Here is a 25,912-nt window from a genome sequence, read left to right as displayed (position 1 = left end):
CCTCAGGGGTCTCAGCTGAGGGGCAGAGGGCCAGAACCTCCCTCTCGTGCTGCCCACGCCGGGCTCAGCGCAGGGCACACGGCTGGGCCACGCTGGGCTCCTCTCCCACCAACAGCTGAATCCTTCCCCCAGGACTGCTCCAGCCCGTCTCACCCAGCCCGTGTTTGTGCTGGGGATCGGCCAAACCCAGGTGCAGGACTTGGCATCTCCCGTTTCTCCCTCGGAGCTCCCCGAGGCTGTGCTGGGGAGGCGTGCGTGTCTGAGTGCATCCACAAATGGGGTGAACTGGGGGAGAGCGCTGGGTGTAGCGCAGTGAATTGGGGTAACCGCACTGCTGGGCTGTGGTGACAGTCATCACCTCGGGCAGGAATCACAGAATTATCTCAGCTGGAAAGATCGAGTCCAACCCCTGTCCCTGTCCAGACAGCCCAACAATCCCACCCTGCGCATCCCTGGCAGCCGTGTCCAAACGCTCCTGGAGCTCCGGCACCCTTGGGGCCGTGCCTGGGGGATCGTGTTCAGTGCTCAGCACGCTCTGGAGGAAGAACCTTTTCCTAAAATCCAGCCTAAACCTCCCGTGGCACAGCTCTAGCCGTGCCCTGGTTCCTGTTCCCGGTCACCAGAGGGAAGAGCCCAGTGCCTCTCAGAGCTGTGACTGCGTTCCCGCGGTGTCCCACCAGCACCTTCCTCGCACTCCTCAGTCCCAAAAGCTTTCCCCGTTCCTGGGGACGAAGAACTCCCCAGCCCACCCCGGTCCCACCCCCGCGGGCTGTGCTCGGGGTCCCCATGCCCCGCCTGAGGCCGCCCGGGCCGGGCCGGGCCCGGTCACCGCGGAAACGGAAACGCGCGGGCCGGGGCCGCCGGGAGCGGGGCCGGTTTGAACGTTCGGCCGCCGCCGCCGCCTTCCCCCGCCGCGACCGCGACCCGCGGCCCCCCGAGGTAACGGGGAAGGGCCCGCGGGGCCTGGCCGGGCAGGGAGGGCTGCCGGGGACACCCGTGTGTGCCCCGGGCCGGGGCACGGCCCGGGCTGGCCGCAGGGAAGGGCCCTGGGGCGGGCCCGGGCCGTGCGGTTCCGCTGGCAAAGGAACGCGTTCATTGCTGGAACGTGCCAGGAAAGGTCCCCGCTCTGCTGGGGAGTGAACGGCACGGGAGCCAAGAGCGCTGCTCTGCGCGGTGCTGCTTCCTTCAAAACAGTGCTGACAGCATCTTTGCTCCTGTTACGTGTAACTACCGCTCTACTTGCTGTTTTCCCTCCTTTCTCCCCCCTCTTAAAAGAAACTCCTCTGATTACAAGGAATACCAGGTTAGGAATGCGGTATCACACAAACGCCTTGAGGTGTTTTATACAAATTGGGTGTAATGAATATATTTATTGTGCGGTTGGCTATTCAGTTTCAAAGCTAAACAAGCACATTCTTGTAGATTACACTGCCTACCTGCTATTTACAAAGAATCTTAGTTTCGTGTTTATTTGACCATAACAAGACATGTAGGTTCACTTCCTGTATTCTTCTAAGCACATCTTTGTGTGGCCTGAGATGAAGACAGACAGTATTTGACCTTTTCTGCATCAATGTAGTATTTGACCTTTTCTACATCAATGTCATTAATTTTGCAGGTTACTTTGTGTGCTTTCAAAATGAGCAGTGAAGACGAAATAAAGGAAAGCTTGGATGCGGAATTTGATCGCTTTGTTGTGGCTATGAAGCCCTATGTGCTTAACCTGCAGCATAGTTCAGGTACATATGGTAAAATGTGCATTTAAACACTAATAACTAATAACAAAGTCCTAGGCACTGGCAGTTATTATGTGTAGTTGTATCACTTAATTTAGCCAGGCACTTAATCTCTGACATTACAAGGTACACTTTTGACGGGGAGGTTTGCACAACTTCTAAGGTTGAATGTTTTCTGTCTTGTTTTCATGATGTAAACGTGCTTTTGCATAAATACATTAACATCTATCTTTAAAAACCTAGTTCAGTGGAAACTAAAAGCTTTTAAAGGGCATTGCTTCTGGGATAGCATTTTTTTTTTTTTAATTATAAAGTTGTTAACATTTGTTCAGGAACGTGTAATAATAGGAAGATCAATGTGTAATAATAGGAAGATCAATTAATAAATGGTGTTGTATAAATCTAATTTTTACAACAAGCTGGTTATTATTAAATGCACAAACCCTACAAATTAAGAGCTTTATGTGTAAACATTTAACCAAATGAATAATTTCCTTGTCTGGTAGCAAAGCTTGTGTAAATAGAGATTTATTTTTTAAAATGGATGAGGATTTATTGTGTATTTAAAGCTCATGCATGCTCATGCAAGCTGTAAGTTGTAGTTTATGACAGCTCTTGCAGTGAGTGCAGAATTCCTGATGTTTCCAATTCCATGCTGTTTCCAAAAATGATGTAAACTTCTGGTAAACTTGAATTTATAGAAAATGTTTGTGAAATATGTAAATTTGAACCATTGTTAAAGACTTTAATTCTAAGTATTTAACCATTTCTTTTATTTGCTTTGGTCATTTGGGAGTTTGTTTTGTTTTAAACTTTGGTGTAGAAGGGAGAAACCTACAAAATTGGTGACCAGTGATAGCTTCTCTTTTCTTCATGTGTTTGATTTGCTCTGAAAATGTATAGTGACCACGTATATCTATATTTGCAGACAGAAAAAGATGCTCACTATGGATTAAAAAACTCTGCAAACCCTCAGGAACAGGCATAGGAATAGTGGGAAGGGAGAATCGAAACTTGTATGCAAAACTGTTGCTCCACATGCTGCAGAGAGGAGTTCTGGATGGTCCCTTCAGCCAAAAACCAGAGGAGGGAATGCTGAGAACTTTGCCTGCCTACATGGTGAGTGTCATTTCTTTATGAGACAAACTTGCTAAAATGTATCCTGGAATTGCTTTTCCATCTTAGATTTGACACAAATGTGGCAAACGATTCTGAATGGATTGAGTGGAACTCCCTGTGATAAATAAAGGCATTTCTTGTAACTGATGGTCGGAAAACCTTCCAATGGGAAAAACTTTTTGTGACCTGTATTTTCAAAATTCTGGTTAGAAGGCTAATGAAAATAGGTGTTTGAAGGAACAGAAAAGTAATCTTTTTCTTGTTCTTTGGAAAAATGTAAAGGTCCTGGAGGCTTTCTTTTGTCCTAATCAGTAGATATCTCTTGTGAAAGGAAAATTGCTCTTGAAAGTGGTGACTTCAGTAGCCTGAGAAGACTATAGAATTCACACAGACATTGTTAAAGTTCCAGTTTGTTTGCTGAGGAGCTGAATATGCTGTGTCAACCCTTGGCATCAGCTTCAGTGATATAACAATGCCAGTTTTTGCTACAATTACCCACCCTGTAAGAAATATTGGAGAATATTTACACTGTTGCTGTGGATTCCCATGGGCTGGGAAGGTGGCATTTGCACACCTCTCTGACTTCACTGGAAAACGAGTGTTTCTACTGCAGATAGTCCTGCAAGAAATGACATCAAGGGTGTAAAGAATGTGTCTGTGTATATATCTTCTCATGTTGATTTTGCACTTGTTCTCATTCTAGTCCGTTTATTTTGATGAACCAATTTCACCAAGATTTCGGAACAGCAGCGCTGACTGCTTACCTGAGTGGGTGGTGGGAGAGCTGGGAAACCATGACAGTAACATATCCTCTGTGGAGGGCTCATCTTCAGCAACACCTGCACATGGGTAAGGTTTCTGTCTTTGCTTCAGCAATGTTTGATCTGTATTTATTTATTTAATAGATGTAGGCTCTGGATGTCTCAGTTTGTATGAGTTTATTGCACTCCCTCATGGACTCACCATCAGTGTTTGTGCTTTATATACAGAAACTCTGGGAACAGCTTCAATGTAATGAGAACTTCCAGACTGCTCTGTTCTTACTTTTCTCCATTATGTCTTCTTCTCTGACTTCTTTACATCTTCTTCCATCTCCCATCCCTCTATCCCCTTTTCCTTCCTCTTGTCCTCCTCCTCCTTTCAGTTCCAGACACTTAATGTGGAAAGTCAAAGGCTACATCTGTAGTCTAAGGCCACGATGGTGAAAGCAGCTGTTTTATCAAATAGTTTTTAATGGCTTTTCCCCTAATAAATTAGAGATATAAACAAGCATACAGATGGTAGATTTAGGGGTTGTTCTATGATTGTTGCTCACAGGTTTTTTAGAGGAAACAGAATAGTGGCTCCTTGCAGATAAGCAGGTTTTGCTGAGCAAGATTTAGGTTTTTGATTTGCAGCAGCCAGTGAGCTTAAACCTCATCCTGGGTCCCAGGCAGCTGAGAATAGAGCAGTTTACAGCAGGGAAGAAGGGGTGAAATGTGTCATATTATTAAGGCTTGTTTTCCTGTTGGCTTAGAAAGATGTCCCTGCAGTATTGAAGGAGTGACAAGTTGGTCATTTGGACACTTGGAAAACTTCAGCTCTGTTCTGTCCTAATTTGTGAGAATCTTAGGTAAATTCTAGTTTAATCTACCATTCTTAAGTATTTGCTTTCTGGATTTTCTTACTTAGTGCAACTTTGCACTGATTATCAAGATCTTTTTTTTCTTTATGTGGCTGCATTTCAGTCATGGATGTAATTTCCACTTGTTTGCCCATTTTAACATCAACATAAGTCAATGCTTAACCTTTCTGAAATCCTTGGTGAAGGAAGCACTGTTAGACATGGAGTGAATATTAGTCAAAGCTCAGTAGGTGCTATACAAGAAGTGAGCGTTTCCTCTGCCTCTGGTTTTGTTTCATTTTTTAGAAGTATATGTTTAAGTTTAGTTTCAGAAGTCCAATGCTTTTTTAATGTTTTTGCTTACATCTTTCATACGTGGCCACCATTAGCTGTTCTCTTGTAGGCACACTGATGTTTATGCTGTTTATCCTCGTTTTTCAATCATGTTTTTAGTTTTTCAGGAGTGATTTGGACAAGTGACAGATGGACACTTGCAAGTTAAATCACATTAATATTGAGTATCATGCAACTCTTCTGTATCCATTAACTGTGTGTAATTCTAACAATCATTTAAGAAGTTACTCTTATGTCTGAGGTCTCTTTACCTCCTTTTTTGAGGATTAGGGGCTCTTCTGGTTGCTTGCACTTGTGCTCTGTTAAGAACCTGTGGTTTTGATAACAGACTTGTGGTTTAAGAACCAGAGGCAGAGAATGGAGAATTTCCAGATGAGTTATGATATTACTGTTTTGGGCTTGGTGTTACAGAGAATTGTTGGGAGGAGCTGTCCAGATACCCTTAATTAAAAAAAAAAAAAATAGATTTGACATTATGAAAGCAAGGAGTACATCATGTTTTACAAATGTTTTTTGAGACCTTGGATGAATTTTTGTTATTGTTGTGCCATGTCAGCATACCTGGCCTGGGTGTGACCAGATTGTGTCAGCCCCTGGGAGCAACATCAAGTCAAAGTATCACTCTGGGTGTTAGCAGCAATAAAATACCAGCACAACTCTCCCCTTTTAGGCCAAATTAAGCACACTGATACCTCTACAAGGCCATATTTGTGGTATAAAAATACACCTTATTACTCTGAATTCCTGACTTGTACTGTCAGCTGGGGTGGGATTTACATGTTCCTCCCTCTTCATCCCAGTGGGGCTGGTCCCCACTTGAGGTGCACTTCCACCTATTCCCTCCCTTCTTTGCCATAGTTTTTCTCTCTTTTGCTACCTGGTTCATAGTAGAATATTGGGAATTTGATGTCTTTTCCCACTCAGTGTCTGAACCTAAGATTCAGCTTGGCCTGGCAAAATTCCCAAAGTCATTTTTGGTGTAGTGAAGCTTTATTTCACTTTTCCCCTTTTATCCGGAGGGAATGAAGTAATGCCTACATTGGTGATCAGTGTGGTTCCCAAGACTCTGGTGAGTTCTCTGGAAAGTTCTCTCTGCATTGCAAATTATTCCCTGGACTGCAAATTACTGCATGCCAGGAGAAGCAAGTAAATGTAATTGAATAATGTTACTGGTTTAAAGGACTCTGGGAATTAAAAATCAGATGTACAGGCACAGCTCTGCCAGTGAATGCTTGAACCAAGAGTGGGGCTGTGTCTAAGGAAATCTGAATTTATGTTGGAAAATTTTGATAGTTCTGTAGGTTACATAAATTAATCTTCACAGCAATAAGAAACTTAATTTCCTTGAAAATTTTGCAGAAAAATACTGAAGATAAATATTTCAGCTGTTTTGTTTTGAAAAACACAAAATATTTACATATTTAATATTTACTTAAATGTGACCATGTTAAGATACTACCTATATCCAGCATATAGATCCTTTTTGTATTTACAGTTTTGGATGAGCAATCAGTGCAGGTGACAATGTAATATATTAAATATTTCTGGATGTGCATTTTGTAGGTAGAGCCAGCAGATGGTGACCGAGTTCCACTGTATTTGTCTCTCTCCTCTGAATGTGCACTGGGAAAACTGAATCCATGGGCATGGAATTTGTGCAGTTGGATGAAAATTTTGCATTCTAGCCATGACTCAGTTCCTACAACATTTTCTCAAGGCAAAATAGATAATGTCAGTGAGACATGTTTGAGTAACTACTTGATGTTCTTTATCTCAGGATTCTCTCCTTTCAAAGACCCAAAGAGAAATTCTTTTCATAGTGATTTTTATCTTGCAATGCAGATAATTCTGTGTTGGACAATTTTGACTTTTCTGTATGAAGTTGTTTTTCTGCCTGCATAAAAACCTTAGGTAGACAAACCTTACTTGCAAATTGGGGTGTGGGTGAATAAATCCAACCAGCTGGGGCTGGAAAGGTGCAGCTTAATTTTGAAATGTGAGAAGGTTGGTTTGAGAAATGTTTAGATTGGTTTGGACAGAAACCTGGGCTTTCTGACCCCGCAGGAAAATTCTACTCTGTGTTTATAGAGTGTGCCTGAAAACATTGTTAAAGGTTGGTGTGTAGTCATGCTGGACCAGGAGGAATCAGTGAGTTTGCCTCACTTTGCTCCTAGGAGGAATATTTACTAATCTCATTTATTAGCGGCAAGTTTCTGCCTCCTCCTGTGCCCACTCCCTGCTTGGGATGGAGCAGGAGATCACAGGATGATGTCAAAACTCTGATCATCCTTCACTCACCTGCAGTGGGAGGAAAAAGAATTAATCTTGTGCTTTTTGGACCTGACTCGTATTAGCAGGAGGCTGGAAAAGGGAGTGGACAGGTGGTGCACACTTGATATGAGCAAAATTGTGTTCATCCTTAACAATATTTTCAAATTGTATTTGTATTATCAAGTAAAGAAGCTTCCTTTTCAGTTCCTCTTCAAAAGATCAGATACAGAACTAAGAATGCATCTAGACTTTTGTCCTCCCTTTGGTCAAATTGAAAATATTACAGATAGCTTGGGTTGGCTTGTGTGTTTGTTGATATTCCTGAATCTCTGAATGACGAGGGCATGAATTCTGTTTTCTTTCATTTTGAACAATTGGAACTTTATTGCATTGTTAGGTAACCTGAGTATTGCTCAGAAAGGAAATCTGATAAAAGGGCAGATTTACTCACAGGCAAAGATTTATCTCCCTTTAATTAAAGGTAATTTTGTGTCAAATGAAATCTTAGTAAGAAATGCAAGAGGCAGTCATTGTGTTATCATATTCCTTTTGATCTTTTTTACCCCTAAGACTTTGCTTATCTAAACTATTTACTGCTTTGTAATTGTTATTGTGCATCCATACATGTTGTTTATATGGATTTATTGGTGCTGGAAGGGAAGGTAGGCTCCCAGTTGTTGTATTTCTCTGTTCCCTGCTGTTCTGATGAAAGCTGGGGCCCTGTGCTTGGTGAAAACTTTGTGTTTGTCTTCCTAGAAGTGACTGGTTTATATTGTACATCCAACAGTTGTTGTTCTGTTCATAAACACTTCATTCATCTCAGTGTCTTTTTGGCATAGCAGCCGTCTCATTTGCTGCCAGATGGAAAGGAAGGGAGGTATTGGATGCTCTGATTTGATTTTAATATTAAATGGCCAGTTATAGGAAGGTGAAGGGAGCAACAGGAGTTTTTAATTACCTTAATACCTGTGTAGGATGTGCTGAAAGGTGTTTCACTACTGTTTTGGATCTTTTGCTGTATCATCCCATCTAACAAATGCTTATAACTTTTACTTTATTTTGTTCTTTTTCCCCCTGTTCTGTGGCTGAGGAATGCCTGTGACCAGGTGCATCAGTGACAATTCTCTTCACCTATCTTCTGATCTGCATTTCCCTTTGTTCAAGTGTTTTATTTACAATAGCTTTTCCAGAAAATCCCTCTGCTGGACAGAGCACTTGGTCCTGCTGTGCTTGTGTACTGTCTTGTGGGCATTTCTTTACCATCCCCCATAAATTCCACTTTAGTCCATAAAACAGAAATGAAATGAAACCAAGATAGTCTTTGTGACTTGTTCCTCTCCACCTTAGCCTTTCAAGCCACTGCCCTTGTACAGAGCTGTGTGTGTTGTTCTTGCCCTTTTTGTGTTATAGGATCATTTACCTTATTCTAACCTATTTTTTTACTCTTAAAAGTCTCCCCTATGGTGCAACCAACCACCCCCTTAATTCCTCTTTCTTCTCTGAGTCACTGGACTCCATCTTAAGTTGTTTCATACTCTTAGCCATTTTGTTTCAAAAATGTTCTCTTAGATCAGCCCTCTCCTTAGCTTGAATTTATCCTAAAATCCTTTGGGAGATGTTGGGTCATGTAGTGAAAGAAAAGCAAAGAATACTTTTTAATGTACTGACGTGCACACAATATTTCTAGTGTATTTTTTGGTGTGGGGTTTTATGGTGGTGTTTTTTTAAGGGAACACTTATGGCTTTTGTTTGCCTTTAACATGAAAATTTTCTTTTTTCTCCTTTTTTTTTAAATCTTTCCATCTTGTATTTTCTTGTGTATATTTTAGCCGATTCTATTCTGTGATTAACATCCTTTGTGTGCACAAGTTGCTGAAAATGAATTTTTCTGCTTCCTCTTGTCATTAATAATAACAGGGAAAGATTCGGTGAGAAGCCATCAGCAGTGTCCTGTTGTCTGCTTTCTCCTCACCGGACAGATGAAGATGACCTAGGCACGTCACTGTCTGTAAGATGCTTCTCCTTTTTGTCCTAAAGCTTTGCTTTCCCTGAGATGCTTTTAAATATCCCTGTAAAGCTGTTATTTCCTGCTGTGTGGGTCATGATCCCTGTAAAGGTGCAGACATTTGGGAGGGAGTGATAGGGAGGACTAAAGCTCATCAAAATCTGTCCTCTCCAGTGTTGGGGAAAAGAATTTCTTGTAGGATGCTCTCAGTTCATCTTAATGCTTGACCTCTGTTTAGTGTTGTGTTTTCAGAGTCTGCTGCATTGTTTTCCCCAGGCTTGGCAACGTGCCTGCATTGACATCATCTTGTATTTTGCAATAACAGATTAAAGAAAGCTGCAGAGATGCCTCTGGCTCTGTTCAGTAAGGGTTGACCTCTGAAAGAGTGAATTTTGGACAGTTTGTTTCATCAGACTTTCCCCAACGAACATTTTGACTGATGAAAGGGCATTGAACAGGCTTTGTCTGAAACCCTTTGAGTCCAAAATATTCAATGATGTTTTTTATTTAATTGCAAGCTTTGCACTGACAGTTACTCCTGACAAATGTGTGATACCAAGAAATGTGCTGTTTACCTTCCAAAATGTGCTCTGTGGCTTTGCAGTGTCCTTCACCACACCTAGAACAACCCTCACCCCTCTGTGAACACTGAATTTCCTGTTTGTTCCTCCAGCTCTGCCCACGCTTCATTTTTGATTCCATCAGATGAATAGTTTAGAAAGATTGCAGCTGGGCACAGTTGAGAATTTATGAGGACATGAAGTGCAAATAGGATAAGCTGGAAGCTCTTTTCTGAGGAAATTTGTGTTCTGCTGTGCATCTGGAATAGAGGATTAGCAAGGGGATGGTTTATCAGGGCAGGTTACAGGTGCTCAGTGGGCAAAAATCAGTGTCTGTGCTCTAGGCTCTGATTGCTGTGAATGCATTTATGTGTGTGTTGATTGTATGTATACAAATGGAATTTAAATACAGAAATGCCATAATTAAAAAGAAAACCACATGCTGGCTTTACTACATTTCTCCTTATTGGTTTGCTGTTTATTTTTACTTCAGGAAGTACTCCTTGTGGAAGAGTTATAGTAAAAAAAAAATTATATTCTTCAGTTGAAACCTGGATTTGGGGCTTTAAAGTTTTGTGGGGGGGTTTTGCTGATTTGATTTGTTTACTTTTAAGATTTTTTTTTTTTTTTTTTGTTATTGCTGGCTCTGCTGCAGCTTCCAGGTCAGTGTTAGACAAATCACTGCACTTTAGTGTTCTTCAGCTCCATATACTGGATTCTCCTATGATTACAGCTTTAAAAGGGCCTTTAAGTGAAATAATCCTCTCTTGCTTTGTCAGTTTGATAATGTTTGGATGGCTGGAACAAACAATACCTTGTTCCATTGTCAGGGATGCACAGATGTTCTGGCATCACTCAGGCCCAGGTAGAGGAGCAGGGAGGCTTTTAAGAAACATTAAGAGCTGCCTTAACTAAGTGTGAATTAACAGCAGCCCAAGCTCTGGTCACTGGATGCTTGTGACAAATGAGATTTAAAGAAGGTCCATACACAAACCTCACTTAATGAGACAAAATCATTCGGGCTTAAATGTTGATTTTCTAAATACCTCAGCCAAGGAAAATGTTCTCTACCAGCTTTCCCCATTAGATACATTAAATGTTGGTAGTTACTGTTATCCCACAGGAAAAACTTCTCTTCTGAGAGACAATTCTTCTTGGAGCAGCAATAACTGCAGCCTGGCTGGGTGCTGGAAATCAGGAATACCCTGGAGCTGGGCAGCAGCTGCTCTGTTCTCTGCTTTGATAACCATCCTTGCCTTGCTGAGGTTTCCTTTCATTTTTAAATCAGTTTTTTTAATAGGAGGCTGATCAGGTGATCTCTGAATTTTGGCTTATCCCCATAACAGGAACTGTGGAGATGAATTGATGCCTGAAAATGGAGTATTTTGGATTTTTTAATAAAGTCACCCTCTGTAAAGGAGACCATTGCTTTGGAAATAAATAAAGAAGAACATTAAATTGGAGGGCCAGGCTAATTTTTCCTCTGAACTGCTTTCTCAGCCCAGTGTCTTCTGGAAACTGAGCTGTTTAGGTGAAAGCTATCAGAAGTATTGTGACACTATTAGGAAGCTCAGTGAAGCTATGGCGCGGACAGTGAGAAGTTTGATTTTGAATTATGTATCTGCTAGCAATTCTGATGTTTTCTTTGACTTTTTTTATGTTCTAGGATGATCAGCACAAAAGAAACTTTTCATTGGATGATGATGACCTTGAAGCACGACTCAATAGTTGGAATCTTGGGGTAAAATAAACTGAGTACTTTACGTATTTATTAACTTGCAGTGAGCACTTCTCAGTAGTGTAGTTTGCTTTCTGAGCTTAGCCAACAAAACTTCATGAAGGAATCAGTCTTTTAGAAATACTTGCTAGGGCTTGGAAAGGTTATTTATGAATGTATGAAAAGAAAATATTAAATTTTAAGTAATAATAATCTTCACACCTTTAATATGGTTACTCATAAATCAGGCAAAATAATGGCTGCTGGTCAAAACCAAGTCTTACTCTGGTAGAAATTCAGACTAATTCTTGATGATTCTGTAGCATTATTTTTTATTTATACTTGTATAAATGAAAGAAGAGTTTGGCTTTCTGTGTTTATTTTTTTAACCAATACAGAATTTGCAAGCCATTAATACAACTCAGTTTTTTTTTGTTCGGTGGGCCTCCTTTTGAAAGGAGGCTTTTCTATATGTTCACCTCTTTCTTTCCCTTTCAATAATTCAAATTTGTTACTCTTATAAGACTTTATTCCCTTTGGTTGTATTTTCTGTGGTATTACTCCATGATAATTCTAAGGTGACAATGAAGTACCTCTTCTCTGCAGCTGTATTTTAATGTATTTTTTCTATTGTGTTGTTTTGTCTTTTTTGTAACCCTTTCATTTGTACCACCAATTCTTTAACCTATTTCATTAGGATTAACAACCTTATAGCAATTTAGTTTTATTAAGATCACTTTGATTTTTACAGGGAGATTTCTTCTTTCTTTTCTTCCTGCTCTTGTGCTTATTCTCACAGGTTGAAAGCTCACAGAGTTGCAGCCAAAGTTAGAAGTGATGAGAGCGAGTTTAACAAAATAGCTCAGCCTTGTTTTTTGAAACATAGTCACGTATTTTTATGTTGTCATTTGAATCAGCTGCCAAATGATCTTTATTCTTTCTACACTATTGTCAGTCCAGAGGGATATGACAGCATTTAAAAATCTTGCCTATTACAGTCCAGGTTTTTCATGGGTGGCCAAGTTCTCTTCAGTGCAATCAGAAATGATAACAGCGGATATGAATGATTTTCTGTCCTTCTTGGTGTTTCTCTTGCTTTTTCCAAGCTGAGGGTGGACATGGGTGAAAGTGTCAGCATTGTACAGGTGCCTGAAACAAAGGTGCAATCACTTGCAGATTTTGGATATTTGGGCTGTATTTATCCATTGGATGATATGAACAGGAAGCTTGTAATACCTTGAGCTTTTAAAGCTGCTTTAAGGGGGAGAACCTGCTCATGGCCATTTTACAAATTACACCAACTGATGCTGACAAAGGATCTCTTTATATCCTGCATTTTTATATCAGTGTCGATCTGCCTGCCTGCTTATCTCTTATCTCTGTCATTTTATTTGTATTTTATTTCTTTTCCTAATTGAAATTCCAGTTTGCAATCATGTTGTGTTGATAATGGCTGGTTATTAAACTGTGATGATCCTCTGCTGATACGGGAGCTCCCTTGGATAACAAATTGGCTACCGTGGCACATAAATCAGTTTTTCAAGTCTCCTCTCCAGGGATGGTAATTAAAGAAGTCGCTCATGAGAGACTTTGATTGCCTGATAAGACTTGTTGGGAGTTACCTGACAAAGAGGATTGGAGGTTGTAAAAGAGAGGTCTGTGAGGGGTTGTGCTGAACAGCGTTTCCCTGCTGTGGATCACGGCCTCCAGTGGGTTCTGAAAGGGTCAGGAAGTTTTAAGTGGAGTGTCACACTAAAAGAATATGTCATTGCTAAAAATAAAAAAATCCCACTAAATGATGGCAGCCCATTGGAATCTGTAAGGTTTGAGTGTCAGATGTGGCTGCTGTTATTTGCAAGCATTTAAATTGCTATGGGAGCATCTTGTTGGCCTTTAATTGCTACTCCCAGCTTCAAATCGTTTAATTTACTATGATCCCACCTCAGATACAGAAGACCCTTGACCCAAAAAAATACTTCAGTAGTGGGGGTAGATAGGAAAGGAGATACAGAATGGTTTTCACTTTGAGCTGCCTGGGCTGAAGAGCTGTTGTCTTGAAAAGCTTTTTAAACTTTCCTTGGGTTTTTTTTGGTTATACCAATCTTTGTATGAGGATTTTTCTTGGTAAGAATCTGGAATTTTAGGAAGCTGTGAGTATTTCAGTCAAGTTTATATGGAGGCCATCCTTTTATCCAAGAATCTGCCAATACCCAGCTGGGTGCACACATTGGTGGGACGATCCTGGTGTCTTCCAGCTGTGAGGTGCTGCTGAGCCTCCACTGCTCCAGCTTGGGCTTGTGTGCATTGAAGTGATGAGTTATAAATTGTTAATTTAATTTTACTGTCATCTTTCAGCCTTCTGCTTCTTTAATATATTCTAAATTTCCTCTTCTTCAAAGCTCTTGTATTTTTAAGGTCACATTCTGGATATATTTTCAGTTTTCATAATATACCGACATCAGTGATTGAGATTATTTTTTTTATTAATATTATTATTAAAAATACTGTGAAAAGTTTTGGGAAATGCTTTTATGATTTCTTTACTAAGCTGAGAGGTCAAAGCTTAACAGTCTAATCTGAAGACTTCAGATATTCTTAATAATAACGTTTTCTACAGGAGAAGTAAATCTGTTGTGTTACTTTGCTGATATTGTTACTTTCTGTGAGTAATAAGAGAAATTTCCTCTTTTCCTTGCAGCATTCCTGATTATCCCTATCAAACATTTTATTATTCAAGTTCTTTAGATTCTAATCAGGCATAAGTAAATGTTTGAAAAAAAAGTTGAGTTTTGATTGTGATAAATTTGCCTTTCATACATGGAATACTAATTTACACTTGTTTTACATACATTATAAAATGTGTTTTTCTCAGCCTGTATTGTCTCTTATCTAAATTGATGTGGGGACTGTCCTTTGTCAGGTGTTCATGCCTTGAAGCTGCATTTGCAATGCAGAAAAGCAGAAATCCTTTTGTGTGGCTGTTTGAGGGGAAAAGTTTCAGAGCCAGAAGCTGAGACAAATAAATACCAGTAATCTTTGGTCATGTTGGTACTTTGAACTTTCTTTGTCATTCTTCAGCCATCTTAGAATATAATAAAAATAATTTGGGCTAGGGGAATCAGAACTTTAAGGAGGTCCCTTCCAGGCCAGACTTTTCTGTGATTCTGTGGTCTTATTTCATCAACAGCTGTCAATAAATTTCTGCATATTGTTGCAGCTCTAGTGCACTTCATAACTGAGGGGGAAGGTGACCATCTCCTGTTTATGTCTCAAAAATAATTTAATATTGTGGAAGATATGTGTAGTGTCTGGAAAAGAACCTCACTGGATAATGGAATTAAACTGCCTTTTTTTTCCCTTTTCTTTTTTTCTCTTTAGCTGAGCTTTTTAGATTGTCAGCAAACATAATTTTTGGATAAAAAAAATAAAGTTATGTAAAGGAACAGCAGTGAATTAAATGCCTGCAAATTCTTGCCTTACCTGCCTGTCTCTCACTCTGTCTTTCATGATGCCTGTGATGCAGATTCATTTGTCTCCAAATTGTAGCCAATTTTAGGTGTGACAAAGCATTTCTTTCAAACATCCCGAGAAATTCAGCACATCATTTTAGGTAGAAAGCACACAAAGAGATTGTACCCTGGGGAAACAGCAAAGGGCTTTTTAATCAGGGAGAACACAATTTTTCATCACTGGAATTCAGCCAGGACAAGAATTAACTCTTTAGCTTTTACCACAAGTGATGTGGGACTGACTGGATGCTCAGTCTTGCCCAGAAGAATTTGTCTTGGGAAATGTTGCTGCCTAATAAAAGTTTGAGAAGGCTGAGACCAAAGAAATTCAGTGGTTGGTGGCTGCGTTCCTTTCTCCTTCCTTGGAGAAAAGTGTTATAACACAGGGTTAAATGGATGGAGCGTTGGGAATTCCTGGGAGGCTGCAGCAGCAGTGGATGCTGTGCCTGCTCTGTGTGCTTGGCTCACATCTGCCTGTGTCTTTCCAGTCTAGTTAAGCTCAACCATTTTTGCACAAGCCATTTGATTATCTTTTGTTTGGTTTCTCAGTCTGGCTGCTTACTATAAACATACCTACTGTATATGTTGTGGCCTTGGAGGGCAGCAGTGCTGGAAAAACTTTCCCACAGTGAACTCCAAGTGGTGTTGCGACTTCAAAAAATAAATTCAACTTCCATGCTGACAAACAGCCTTCATGTGCTTTAATGTCCTTCCACTAAGACTGCAGCAGCAGCATTAAAGTGAACTTCCCTACAAATTATGATGTTAGATAAGAATGTCCTTACTCAAATTTCCTGAAGCTACTCAGCAGTTATTTCTGTAGGGAACATGCTGGCTGGCTGGGTTTGGTAGATTAAAGTAAGAATTTAGGGCAAGGTTCAGTTTAGTTGTTTACCATTTCAAAGTCTTAAGTGTTCTTAACTCTTTCATGTGTGTTTTTGTCATCCTTGTTTTGAAAACAATCCCGTTTTGTCTTTGATGAAGCTTAAGGGGAATGTACAATGAGCCTGCAGATGCAAGTGTGGGGGTTTTGTTCTCTGAATCTTAATATTTACAATATTCTGTGAGTGGACTGACACAGGCTGCAGTTGGGCATTATTGGAGATAACCATCCCTGGATAAACATCTTCCAAAGAGCGGAACGTGACTTTGGAGGGGTAGTTTGGAACCGTGACTTCAGTGTTGTCATTGTTGTGGTATTTACTGAGCAAAAGAGCAAAGCTTTGGTGGGAGTTTCTGGACTGGGATATAGTGCACAGATAGAAAGCCTGGACAGTATTTTCAGCCCGAGGGATGGAATATAATTGATGAGGATGGGACTTGTGGAGGTAGTTAAAGCTCAAAATTGTGCTTTTCCTGCACTGTCCTTGCTTTTGGGGGAAAGCATTTCAACTTTTGTCAGTGCTTCACTCACTGATAGCTTTAAAATTGTATAACTCATAAATATTTCACTTTGATGACTTAAGTGTTGTTAAAATAAATAGAAATTAAAAATACTGAAATAGAAATTAAAAATACTGAAGTTACAGATTATTGCTCATCTGCCTGAAATGCAGTCTCAGAATTTTATTTTTATGTATGTTTCTGCAATACTTTTTTTTCAATTTAAGAAAAAATATATATTTTAATGAAGTAGATTATCTCTGTTAGGTGATGGGGATTTCTTCATGGGGATCTGATCACCCAACACCTTCACAGCTCTGGTTTAGGAGGAGAAGGTGACCGTTGCACTCCACACGAATTGAAACGTGATTCCTTGTCAGACTGCCTAATAGAACAGGAGAATCCAAAATCTTTTCTACAAAGACATTCAAAATACCGTTTCTGTTAAGAAGTGGTATTTACAAATTAGAGTTCAGTTCTAGTTCAAATAAAGATGTCTTTCATGATGACATTTATTTGGTTCATACTCTTAAAAAAGCATGTGATTTACTGCTCTTCTCATGGCAGTCATTCAGTTTCATACATATGCATTTTGGCTTGTCTTTGACCTTTTGCTTATTATTTTTAAATTTGCATGTTTCTCATAAATACAGACCTTTTTTTTTCTTTTTTGGGGCATTCTTTATTGTGATATTCCCTCTTTAATGTGGTCTAATTTGGAGAACAAGAAGTTTTGCAGAAGACCGGCATGAAAAAAATGAATGTTGAGGCATTAAATGTTTACAGATCAGTTTAAGTGGATATAATCCACAACAAGTAACAAAGTGGGAACATTTAACTTCAAAGCACATATGGCTGCTGTTACAAAATCAAAAAATGCAAGACTTGGGCCCTACAAAGTATTAGAGAAACGTTTTCCTTCTTTCCCATAAACAAGTAGGATGTACCTAAGCTTTTCAGATTGGTTTTGAAGTGAAGGCTGCAAACAGCTGAATGTCATGGGCAGACAAAGGATTTTAATTAATTGTAAATATTTACAACAATTTTTAGCTTTAAAAAGAGCCAAAGTAAAGGGTGGTTCTGCACGAGAGACAGGGCTTTGGGAAATCATTAAGCTTTTGAAATGTGGCTCTGCAGCCTTCTCCAGATTCTACCAGGTATTGGTGAAGGCTTCCACTGCTCCCAGTGATGCCAAGCTGGGGAGTACCTTGAGCTTCTGGCAAACACCTTCAGCCTTGGGGGTGATGAGGAGTGTGGGCTGGATGGGGAAGTGGCCAAACTGAGGTGGGAGGAGGAACATAATAGCAGTAAAATGGAAGTAGAAAATCCTGTTGCAGGTACAAATGTGTAGGACAAAGAAAATCCTCCGAAATGTTTCCAGTTTGGAATTTCTATACCTTTTATTTCCTTCTCTATTGATTTGCTTTTCCTTCCCCTCCACTGGATTTCCTGTGGTTGGTGCTCCAGGCTGAGCCCTCTCCTGTATTCCTCTCCTCACAATCTCCTCTGTGTCCAAAATTCCTCATTTTTGTGGCACTGGGTGCACCCAGGATTCCTTCATTCCCTGGTGGCTGCCCGTGGATGCCAACACAGGGTACTTTGTGTGAAAGAAAGTTTAGTCTGTTTTAGTAAACTCCCTGACAATAAATAGGTTATTGTTAAATTATTGGTTTCCTGATGCTTTCTGCTTCTGTATTAAAAATTTGGATAATGCCATTCATTGAAATTGAATGTATGTGTTAAATGTGAGTATGTGCAACGACTTCTGGGTGAGATATGACAACTCAACACCACACAGAAATCCTACATCACCTTTTGGGACAGGAAATGAATAACTGTATCAAATTGAAATTTCAGAGGGATTAAGCCTCTTTTCCACTGATAAATTCAACACACAAATATATTTCATACTACTGCAGAAAGTGCAAGCATTTGATATATTTGCCATGCTTCGTAGATCAACCTAATCCTACAACATTTTCTTTTTTTTAATGTGTACTGCCATCTCATTCCTATTCCAAATCTCACTGCCACATTTTACAAGATTATACCCTTGAAAGCTTTTTTTGGGCATTCTGCTTTCTCTGTGATGTGATGTTTGAGCCCTCATCGTCTGAGAAAATGAGAAAGATAGAACTGTCTGATAGAGGAAGTGGGTTGGGAACAATGCTTTGTATCCAGTTCTTAAAAATAGTGATTAAGAGAACTGTTTTAATTATGTAGCCATATTAATGAATTATTTCCTTATGTTTTGTCTCTATAACTTACATGTGTGGCTCTAGTTTCAACGCACCCAAATGTAATTTTTCAAAAGCACCAGATTTTAGTCAATATAATCTGTAAATGTATTGTAGCTTTACACTGATTTCAGTGAGAATTTAGCCAATAAAGTTGGAAATATTTTGCATAAGCCTATGTATGTAGCTGCCAAATATTTTTATAATATGCATTGATGGAATTTTTACAACCACAAGAGTGGGGAGGGAAAAAAGTGCAATTTTTTGTCCGTTTACATTATCAAAATTGCTGAGTAGATTTCCAACCAAGTGATCTTTTAGAAAGATCTCCTGTTTCTGTAACATTTAAGGTACATTGTCATCTCATCTGTGGTTCTTTGAGTGATGCAGTTCCTGTGCTCAATATAGTTCAGTTATGATATCTTGGACTAAATCAGACATTGTTGACCTGCTGATTTTTCTCTGCCTTGTTTTTCAGATAGAAAACCCCAGATATCTGCGAGAAAAACGGGTGACTTGGGTAGGTATTTCTATTCCCTTGATATTTCAGAAGGGCAAACAAGCATTTTATGTTATTTTTAATCACTGGTTGGGATTGATTGTACTTGGATTTACTGTTTTTGACTTCATTTGCTGTTTTGAACTTTTTCTTCAATAGATGACACCTAAAATTGACCTTGGACAGAGCAGCCCCTCTCGACAAAACCATGAGCTGTTTCGAATGCAGGAGAAAGAGGTAGGATTCTTTTAAGGCATTTTCCTTGGAAAAAGGGCATTAACAAGGAAGTTACTGTAGCAGAAAATTGCATGGAAGAGAAATTTGCTGAAGTGACAGGGCTTGTCATGAAATACTTCATGGATTTCCCAGTTATTTAGGGAGTAAAAAAAGGACTTTCTGAACACATTTACCGATCCTTTGAAAGAATTTTTAGTGAAGAGAAGTTTGAATTCTAGGAATTTTCCAAATTACCTTTTAATAGAGGCAGTGAAACCTTTGATTTAGTGATTTGATTTTGTTTACTTTCCATATACCTTTCAAAATTAGCAGATTTTGACCTTATTTCTGATCTACATTATTTCTGTATTTTCCTCCATGAACTCAAATCCTCTTTTGGTCATACGGCGTTTTACTTTATATCTTTCTTTCTAACATTGTGAATTCCTGAGATTGCTGTCCAAGCTTTGCTATCTAATTTTCTCACACTATGTATTTTTGCCTTGAATATGTGTAAAAGTAAAATTTTGTGGTCATTTTCACCTTTTTCACGCTTTGAGGAAGTCGACTGCCTGAGGTATTTTGTCATAAGCTGCTGATTTTATTTAACACATTTCTTTTTTTGAAAGACAGTGAATTAATGGGCAGAAAAGGAATCTGAAGGTTAGGAAAAGGCATTTGGAAAACAAGGAATAGAACCCCAAACCAAACCAACCAATCATAAAAAAAAAAACCAACAAAAAAACCAAATTCAGCACTCAGCTCTGTTTGTCTCATCTAAAATTTCTGATTTCAGCCATATGCTCTTGGAAAATTGAGACATATGTACATAGTTCCCTTCTATTCAGAAGGATCTAAACCCACAAAGTACCCCAAATATGTCTGAGTTGGGGGGGAAAGCAGGAAAATATCCTTCCATTTCCTTGGTGTCTTGTAAGGACACATGGATTGGGACTGTCGTGAAGATACTTTCATGACGATTCAGAAAACATCTTTAGCAGAGATACAGAGAAGGGTAAAACTGGTTAGCAGATCCTTCAGCTGTTAATAAAATAATGTGTATGAAAAGTTTTCTGGTGCTACCTGGCTGCCTCACTCGATGCTCAGCCAAGCAGCTGCAGAATCCACGTGCCTTTCACTTTCTCTGCTTTGCTATTGACTGTTCTTTTGTATTGACAATGTTCAAACCACCAGTGCCTCAGGATGAGGCAAGGTTTCATAAGATGTGAAAATAGCCCAAGAAATAAATAAATTGAAAGCACAATGTTGTCATTTAAACAATATTTTCAAATTAAATAAACAGGAATGCATGCCAAGGAGATACATAAAATACCCAGTTAATACTTCGTTAGTTCAGTGGAAAAATCCTCTAAGCCACACATTAAAAAATCCAGGACTTTTTGCTAATGGTGCTGGTTTGAACTGGAAAGGTTACAGACAGCGTTTCACAATCACCATGTGCGTGCTATTAACGAGAAAACTTAAATGTGTTTTCATCTTACTTTGTTTGTGAAGCTCAATTAGGAATAAAGTCCTTCTCATTTATAGAACGTGAATGTATTAGCAGAGAAATGGTGCTGTACAAAAAAGTCTGGGGGAACCTTCAACTGTTTTCAACGTCTTTGTAGTACAAGGGGAGAACATAAAATAGGATAACTGTGGGGTTTTTTGCTTTTAACCTTTAGACCTTTGTTCATAAAGCATTCCTGCACCTGTTTAGACTCTGTAATGCTGAACACATGGCCATGAGCAGTGATAACCACATCACAGCCCTGCGAGAACGCCGGTGTCATCAGGCAGCGGCTTTTAGTCATCTCTCTTCCCCAGATACTTCTGACATGGATTAAACCTTTTGGGAAATGGACATTACTGAAAAATCATGGGTTTAAACAAGGGAGATGCAACCCAACAGGAATAAATCCATGTTCAGCAGGACAGCAAAGCACGACAGATGGGGTGATTGGCCTGTCTTGATAAAAAGGGAAAATGTCCCTTTGAACTTCACCTCTGGCCACCCTGTGTCACCCAGAGCTCCACGGGGCAGAGGAAGGGGAAGGGAAAAGTCTGATTTGTGATTTTTCAGAAAAACAGATTCAGTAGCATTGCTAAGATACAGGTTTGGAATTCTTCTGGAATGAGAAAATAAAATCAGCTATGTTAATAAACTGATTTCTTCTAACCTTTCTCAAACAACTGGTTTATCTGATATACTACTTCAAGACATTTTGGTGTTTCTTTAAAGAAGTTCACTTTCTTAATTTTTCATTTTGTCAGTCTTGTTTATTATTAGCATTTTTTTCTCAATTTCCTTCTATTTTATTATTTTGTAAGCAAAGATATTTATTTATCTTATCTCAACAAAGGAAGCCTAAACAAATCAGAGGCGTATTGGAAATACTTTTCACTTTTCAGTTGAAGGTTATACCTAGAATAAAATTATACTGAGTTGTGTACCAGCTTTTAATTTATTTATTTTTCAGACAAACTGGCAAGCTCAATGCTTTATGCAATAAATTTTGAAGCTTCATCTCTCTGGGTTAACTGAGAACATTGAGCGTTTCCAATGTTTTTGTTGATTTTATCACTGTGCTCCTGTCGCTCCTCTGTTTTGATTTTTGGGAATCCAGTGATAAAGCCTTTGGCCACTGGAGCCACTGGTGCTTTTCCAGCTTCGTGTGTGCTAAAGCAGCCCAGACTAAATGGTTGTGCAGCTGGGGGGAGGAGGAGGAATTCTGGGGAAGGCAGTGCCTGGGTTTTTGGGAGAACACCTGTGGGATAACTTCCAGCAGTTTGGGGTGGGGAATGAGGAAGAGAGAGCACACCAGAGCAAAAGGAGAGGTGAGATAGCTGCTGTAAGATATCAGAGAACACAGAGAATGGGAAAAAGACCTAATTTGTTGTTTTTTTTTCCCTGAAAATGCATCTTCATGGATCAAGGACCAGAAGTAACATGGAAAGTGAAGAGTGTTTTATGGGTTTGTGACTCAAGAAGTCTTATCTTTAGGATGCAGCCTTTTTTAAAAAGCTATTTAGGACCTTCATCTTTGCAATCTTTATTTCTGTTTTTCTCCTTTTATTTTGGGAATGAGCACTCCCTTTTACTGCTTGACACAAATTTTGTTTATAAAGATCATCAAGCCATTTATATGGTTTTATTGTACCAGAAGTGTTGGGATCTAGTGATATATTTCCATGAAGATAAAATCTGCAGTGCTGATATAGTTAAGTCATGGTCTGGCTAAAAGGGCTCTGGGTGGAAGGTGTTGAAAGCAGCAGATTTACTGTGCTTCTCACTTATCTGGCAGGAGATTATAACTTGAAACAGAGCAAATTGCATGAGGGCTGTGATATGGATTTCCCCCAAGAGGGACCATATAGAGAATGTAGGGGAAAGAATGCAGGGAGGAAAGAAAGTTGTAAAACTCAGGAGGAAGAGTGAATAAAACTGGCTGGTGTTAGCATGGAAAAGAGAAGGGAAAGAATATTTGAAGATAAGAGTCCCTGCAATTAGGAGATGGTGATCAGTGGGCATTGTGCTGCTGGGTTTGATTTCTTCCTCTTAATTGCCCTGTTCCATAGTGAAGTATTTAAATATATGGAATTCATGCCAAATACAAGCAATAAATAAGCCAAATATGAAGACAATATCCTAAAACAAGGACTCTTGTAATTAAACCACTGTAAAATTAACATTACTGTGCCTTTAGCTACATCACAGATTTTATATTTTTCCTCATTGAAAAGAAGCATTTTATTCATATATTCCAAGGATGGTAACAAAACACATCAGTATTGTTCTCTTGTGTAATACATTGAGTTAAGAGTGTGTGCTCGTGTCTGTGTGTGTCTCTAGAGTTTAAATCTCAGTGGATGGATATATAAACATCTGTGGATGGAATCAGGCGAGCTGGATACAGCTCAAGGAGCCTCCTCAGATATGTGCTGGGGCTGTTTGTGCTTTTTAATAACAGGAGGAGAGTGGTTTTGATGAACTTTGTGGAAGCATTTGAATGGGCCCAAAACCTGAGTCTAAAAATAACTGGAGCTTCGTGTGTTGGATTTTTTTTTTTTATTATTATCCCGCTATTCTTCCACTTCTCTTCCTTTGCTGTTCCCTTTTGTCATCCTGTTCACTGGGGACTGTCCAAGCCATATTTCTGCTCATAAATATCATGCTGATTTCCCAGGGTAAAGATTGTTAAGGTTTTTAATTCTGGTGAATATTCTTGTTAAAATGTAAGAACATGTGTTGCTTACTGTTCACGCAAGTGTGGCCCATATGAGGGGACAAGAAAAGGCAGATATGACATAATTTCTTTGTGATTTTTGCTTTTCTGTAACTTTTTTTCTTGTGACAACTTGCTTCTGAAAACACTGTTTTATTTCCCCTTGAAAATATTTCAGGCAGTGACAGCAACTATTTTCTGGTTAATTTGAATTTTCTCCTTTTCTCCACGACCCCCATGTCTGTTTTGAATGCAGGGTGTGATTTATATGGAGAATCCAGTTGTAAACTGATTCTCACCACTGAGTAAATGTCCTGAGGAGGAATCTGTTCGTTCATATTTAAAATCACAGCAATCTTGACTGCTGCTAACATAATTCCTGGCTGATTAATGTCCTGCTCCCAAAAACATGTGCAAGTTGTCCGTTGTGCTCCTTGTGAGGAAGTCACATCCTGCTTTGCTTTGATAACTCCTCAGAATGTAATGTTATAAACCCCAAACCTTATTTTATTGCTAGACTGGTGTGAGACACACAGTGGATGTCAAGATGAGACATGTTTTCATAAACTGGCTGCTGATTTATAATTCCTGATACCAATCAGGCTGGTTGTGGAGATCTAGATGTACATGGACAGTTATTTATTTATTTTATTATTTTTTTTTTGCAATAGTTTGTGAACTATGTCTTTAATTATTGCACATATGGGCTGGAGACGTTGAGAAAGATCAAAGGGGTAGGTTAGCAATTCAAACTAGTGTTTTAACCAGTAGAATGTCCAGATGGTTGCCAAGCAGCTGGGAATTAATCTTTTGCTTCATGATTAATCTCTACCTCAAAGTGTCTCTCACTTTAAAAAAAAAAAAAAGGGAGGAAGAAAGTTTGATTTTTTTTTTTCATGTATAGATTCTGATTTTTAAGGGAAAAAAGATATTGACTGGAGAAAGTAGGTGCTGTACACTGTTATTGCTGCATGTTGCCCTGGTGAAAAGGAGGTGGGAGTACAGTTTTAGAGGCTGGTTTAGGAGATCTTGAAATGAGAATAAAAAGTTCAGTAGCTGCTAAAATACAGCATAAAAAAAGAGAGGAATAACACTGGGGAGAAAAAGTCAGCGTTGGTGACTCAATGTGTTCAGACTCATTCACTGGACTGGGCACTGTGCAGAATTCCATGAAATTCTCAAGTGGTACCACTGTTATATTTATATTTCACTCAATACCTTTGAAATGTGTGTGATTCCTGCATGCTCACAGATTCAGCTGCGTTCTGTTCTCAGTGCTGGCAACTGAAGATACAACTTGTTGCATTTTTGAGCTGTCTTTTATGAAACTGTGTTTAATATTCCTGTGGCTAAGCTTTCTGAATTTTTAAACATCTACTGGACTTTTTTTTGGTCCTTGCTGATGTTGGTGTCTCCCACTGGGGCAAACATTTGTTCCACGTGGAAGTGGGACCCTGCAAATAAAGCTGTTCAATAACACGATGTGTTGTAGTGCTAATATCCATGTTACGTTTATTATGGCCAGAGAAAACATCCTTGAGAGCACAAATACCATTTCCAGTTATTACAGTTGTTGGGATACAGAGCTGGGTGCATTTCTCCTTCTTCCCACCACCCTCAACTGGAAATCCATGAAAAATACATTGTTCTCTCTTGAAAGAGCCTAATGGCATTTACATATGAATAAGAACAATTGTCCATTCAGTTATTTTTCTGTATCAAGCAAATGTGTATTAATTTCAGTGTCATTTAAATAGTCAGATTTTTTTTTTTGATGGGGGAAGCTGGTAAGATTTAATTTAGCACAAAACCTTTAATTTTTAGTGGCTATAAGAATGGGGCAATGTCATAATAATTTTTTAATTAAGTGGATATCGAGTTTCCCATTCAAGAGTAAAATGTAAAAATATTGCAACTTGAAGTAGCAATTGTAATGTTTTTAAAGAGCAAAGATACAAAGAAGGGTAGATATGTGATGGGAATTATAAATGTTTGTTAGGTCAAATAATCCAGTCCAGACCATAAACATGGACTTTTGTGGAGGGACCTTTGAATCTGGGCAAAATGCCATGTTTATAAAGGGGCTTTTTACATTCTAATTTCTGGCTGTTCCACTTGTTTGATGCTGTTTTTATTTCAGTCCATCTCTGGTTTCCTGAGCTCTTTGCAACACAGACTGTCCAAGACATTTATTTCACCTTAGTCATTGGATTGTATAAAATTATTGATGATATTCAGTGCTGTAATTGGAGTGGTTAATGATGGACTATTTCAAAATGTAGTTATAAATTTGTTTATTTTCTGAAGTAGGAAGTAAACAGTATTTTTTCCACGTCCTATAAACTGAACTCAAAGTTTTCAGCTATTCCATTTGAAAATGGAAGATTAATTCCAATATCATTAAAATTTACATTTTACTGTAGAAACTTCTCTTCAAATGTATTGTTATGAAATATATTTTTTCCTGTTTTTCGTAC

The 25,912-nt window shown here is 39.1% G+C and overlaps 1 protein-coding gene across 4 annotated transcripts in view; it reads left to right on the top strand.

Annotated features, from left to right (window-relative positions):
• Nucleotides 1-856: 856 nt before the first annotated feature.
• The window catches only part of CEP112 (centrosomal protein 112), a 174,074-nt gene continuing 149,018 nt past the window's right edge, over nt 857-25,912 (top strand). For all 4 annotated transcript variants that reach the window (XR_015774320.1, XM_014255886.2, XM_088065411.1 and 1 more), the window contains exons 1-8: nt 857-939; nt 1,619-1,739; nt 2,665-2,855; nt 3,559-3,704; nt 9,001-9,091; nt 11,315-11,389; nt 18,973-19,014; nt 19,153-19,230. Coding sequence is in view for 3 of the 4 variants with exons in the window: in XM_014255886.2 (XP_014111361.1) it covers nt 1,640-1,739; nt 2,665-2,855; nt 3,559-3,704; nt 9,001-9,091; nt 11,315-11,389; nt 18,973-19,014; nt 19,153-19,230 (723 nt within the window). In the remaining variant the exon portion in view is untranslated. The remainder of the gene's footprint in view (nt 940-1,618; nt 1,740-2,664; nt 2,856-3,558; nt 3,705-9,000; nt 9,092-11,314; nt 11,390-18,972; nt 19,015-19,152; nt 19,231-25,912) is intronic.

The sequence above is a fragment of the Pseudopodoces humilis genome, chromosome 21 (genome assembly GCF_049639895.1).
Source record: "Pseudopodoces humilis isolate 2021_Gansu_Grassland_sample_001 chromosome 21, ASM4963989v1, whole genome shotgun sequence".
In the NCBI taxonomy this organism is placed as follows: Eukaryota; Metazoa; Chordata; class Aves; order Passeriformes; family Paridae; genus Pseudopodoces; species Pseudopodoces humilis.
The sequence above is the reverse complement of the archived record's forward strand: the minus strand, read 5'-3'. Positions and strand labels throughout refer to the sequence as shown.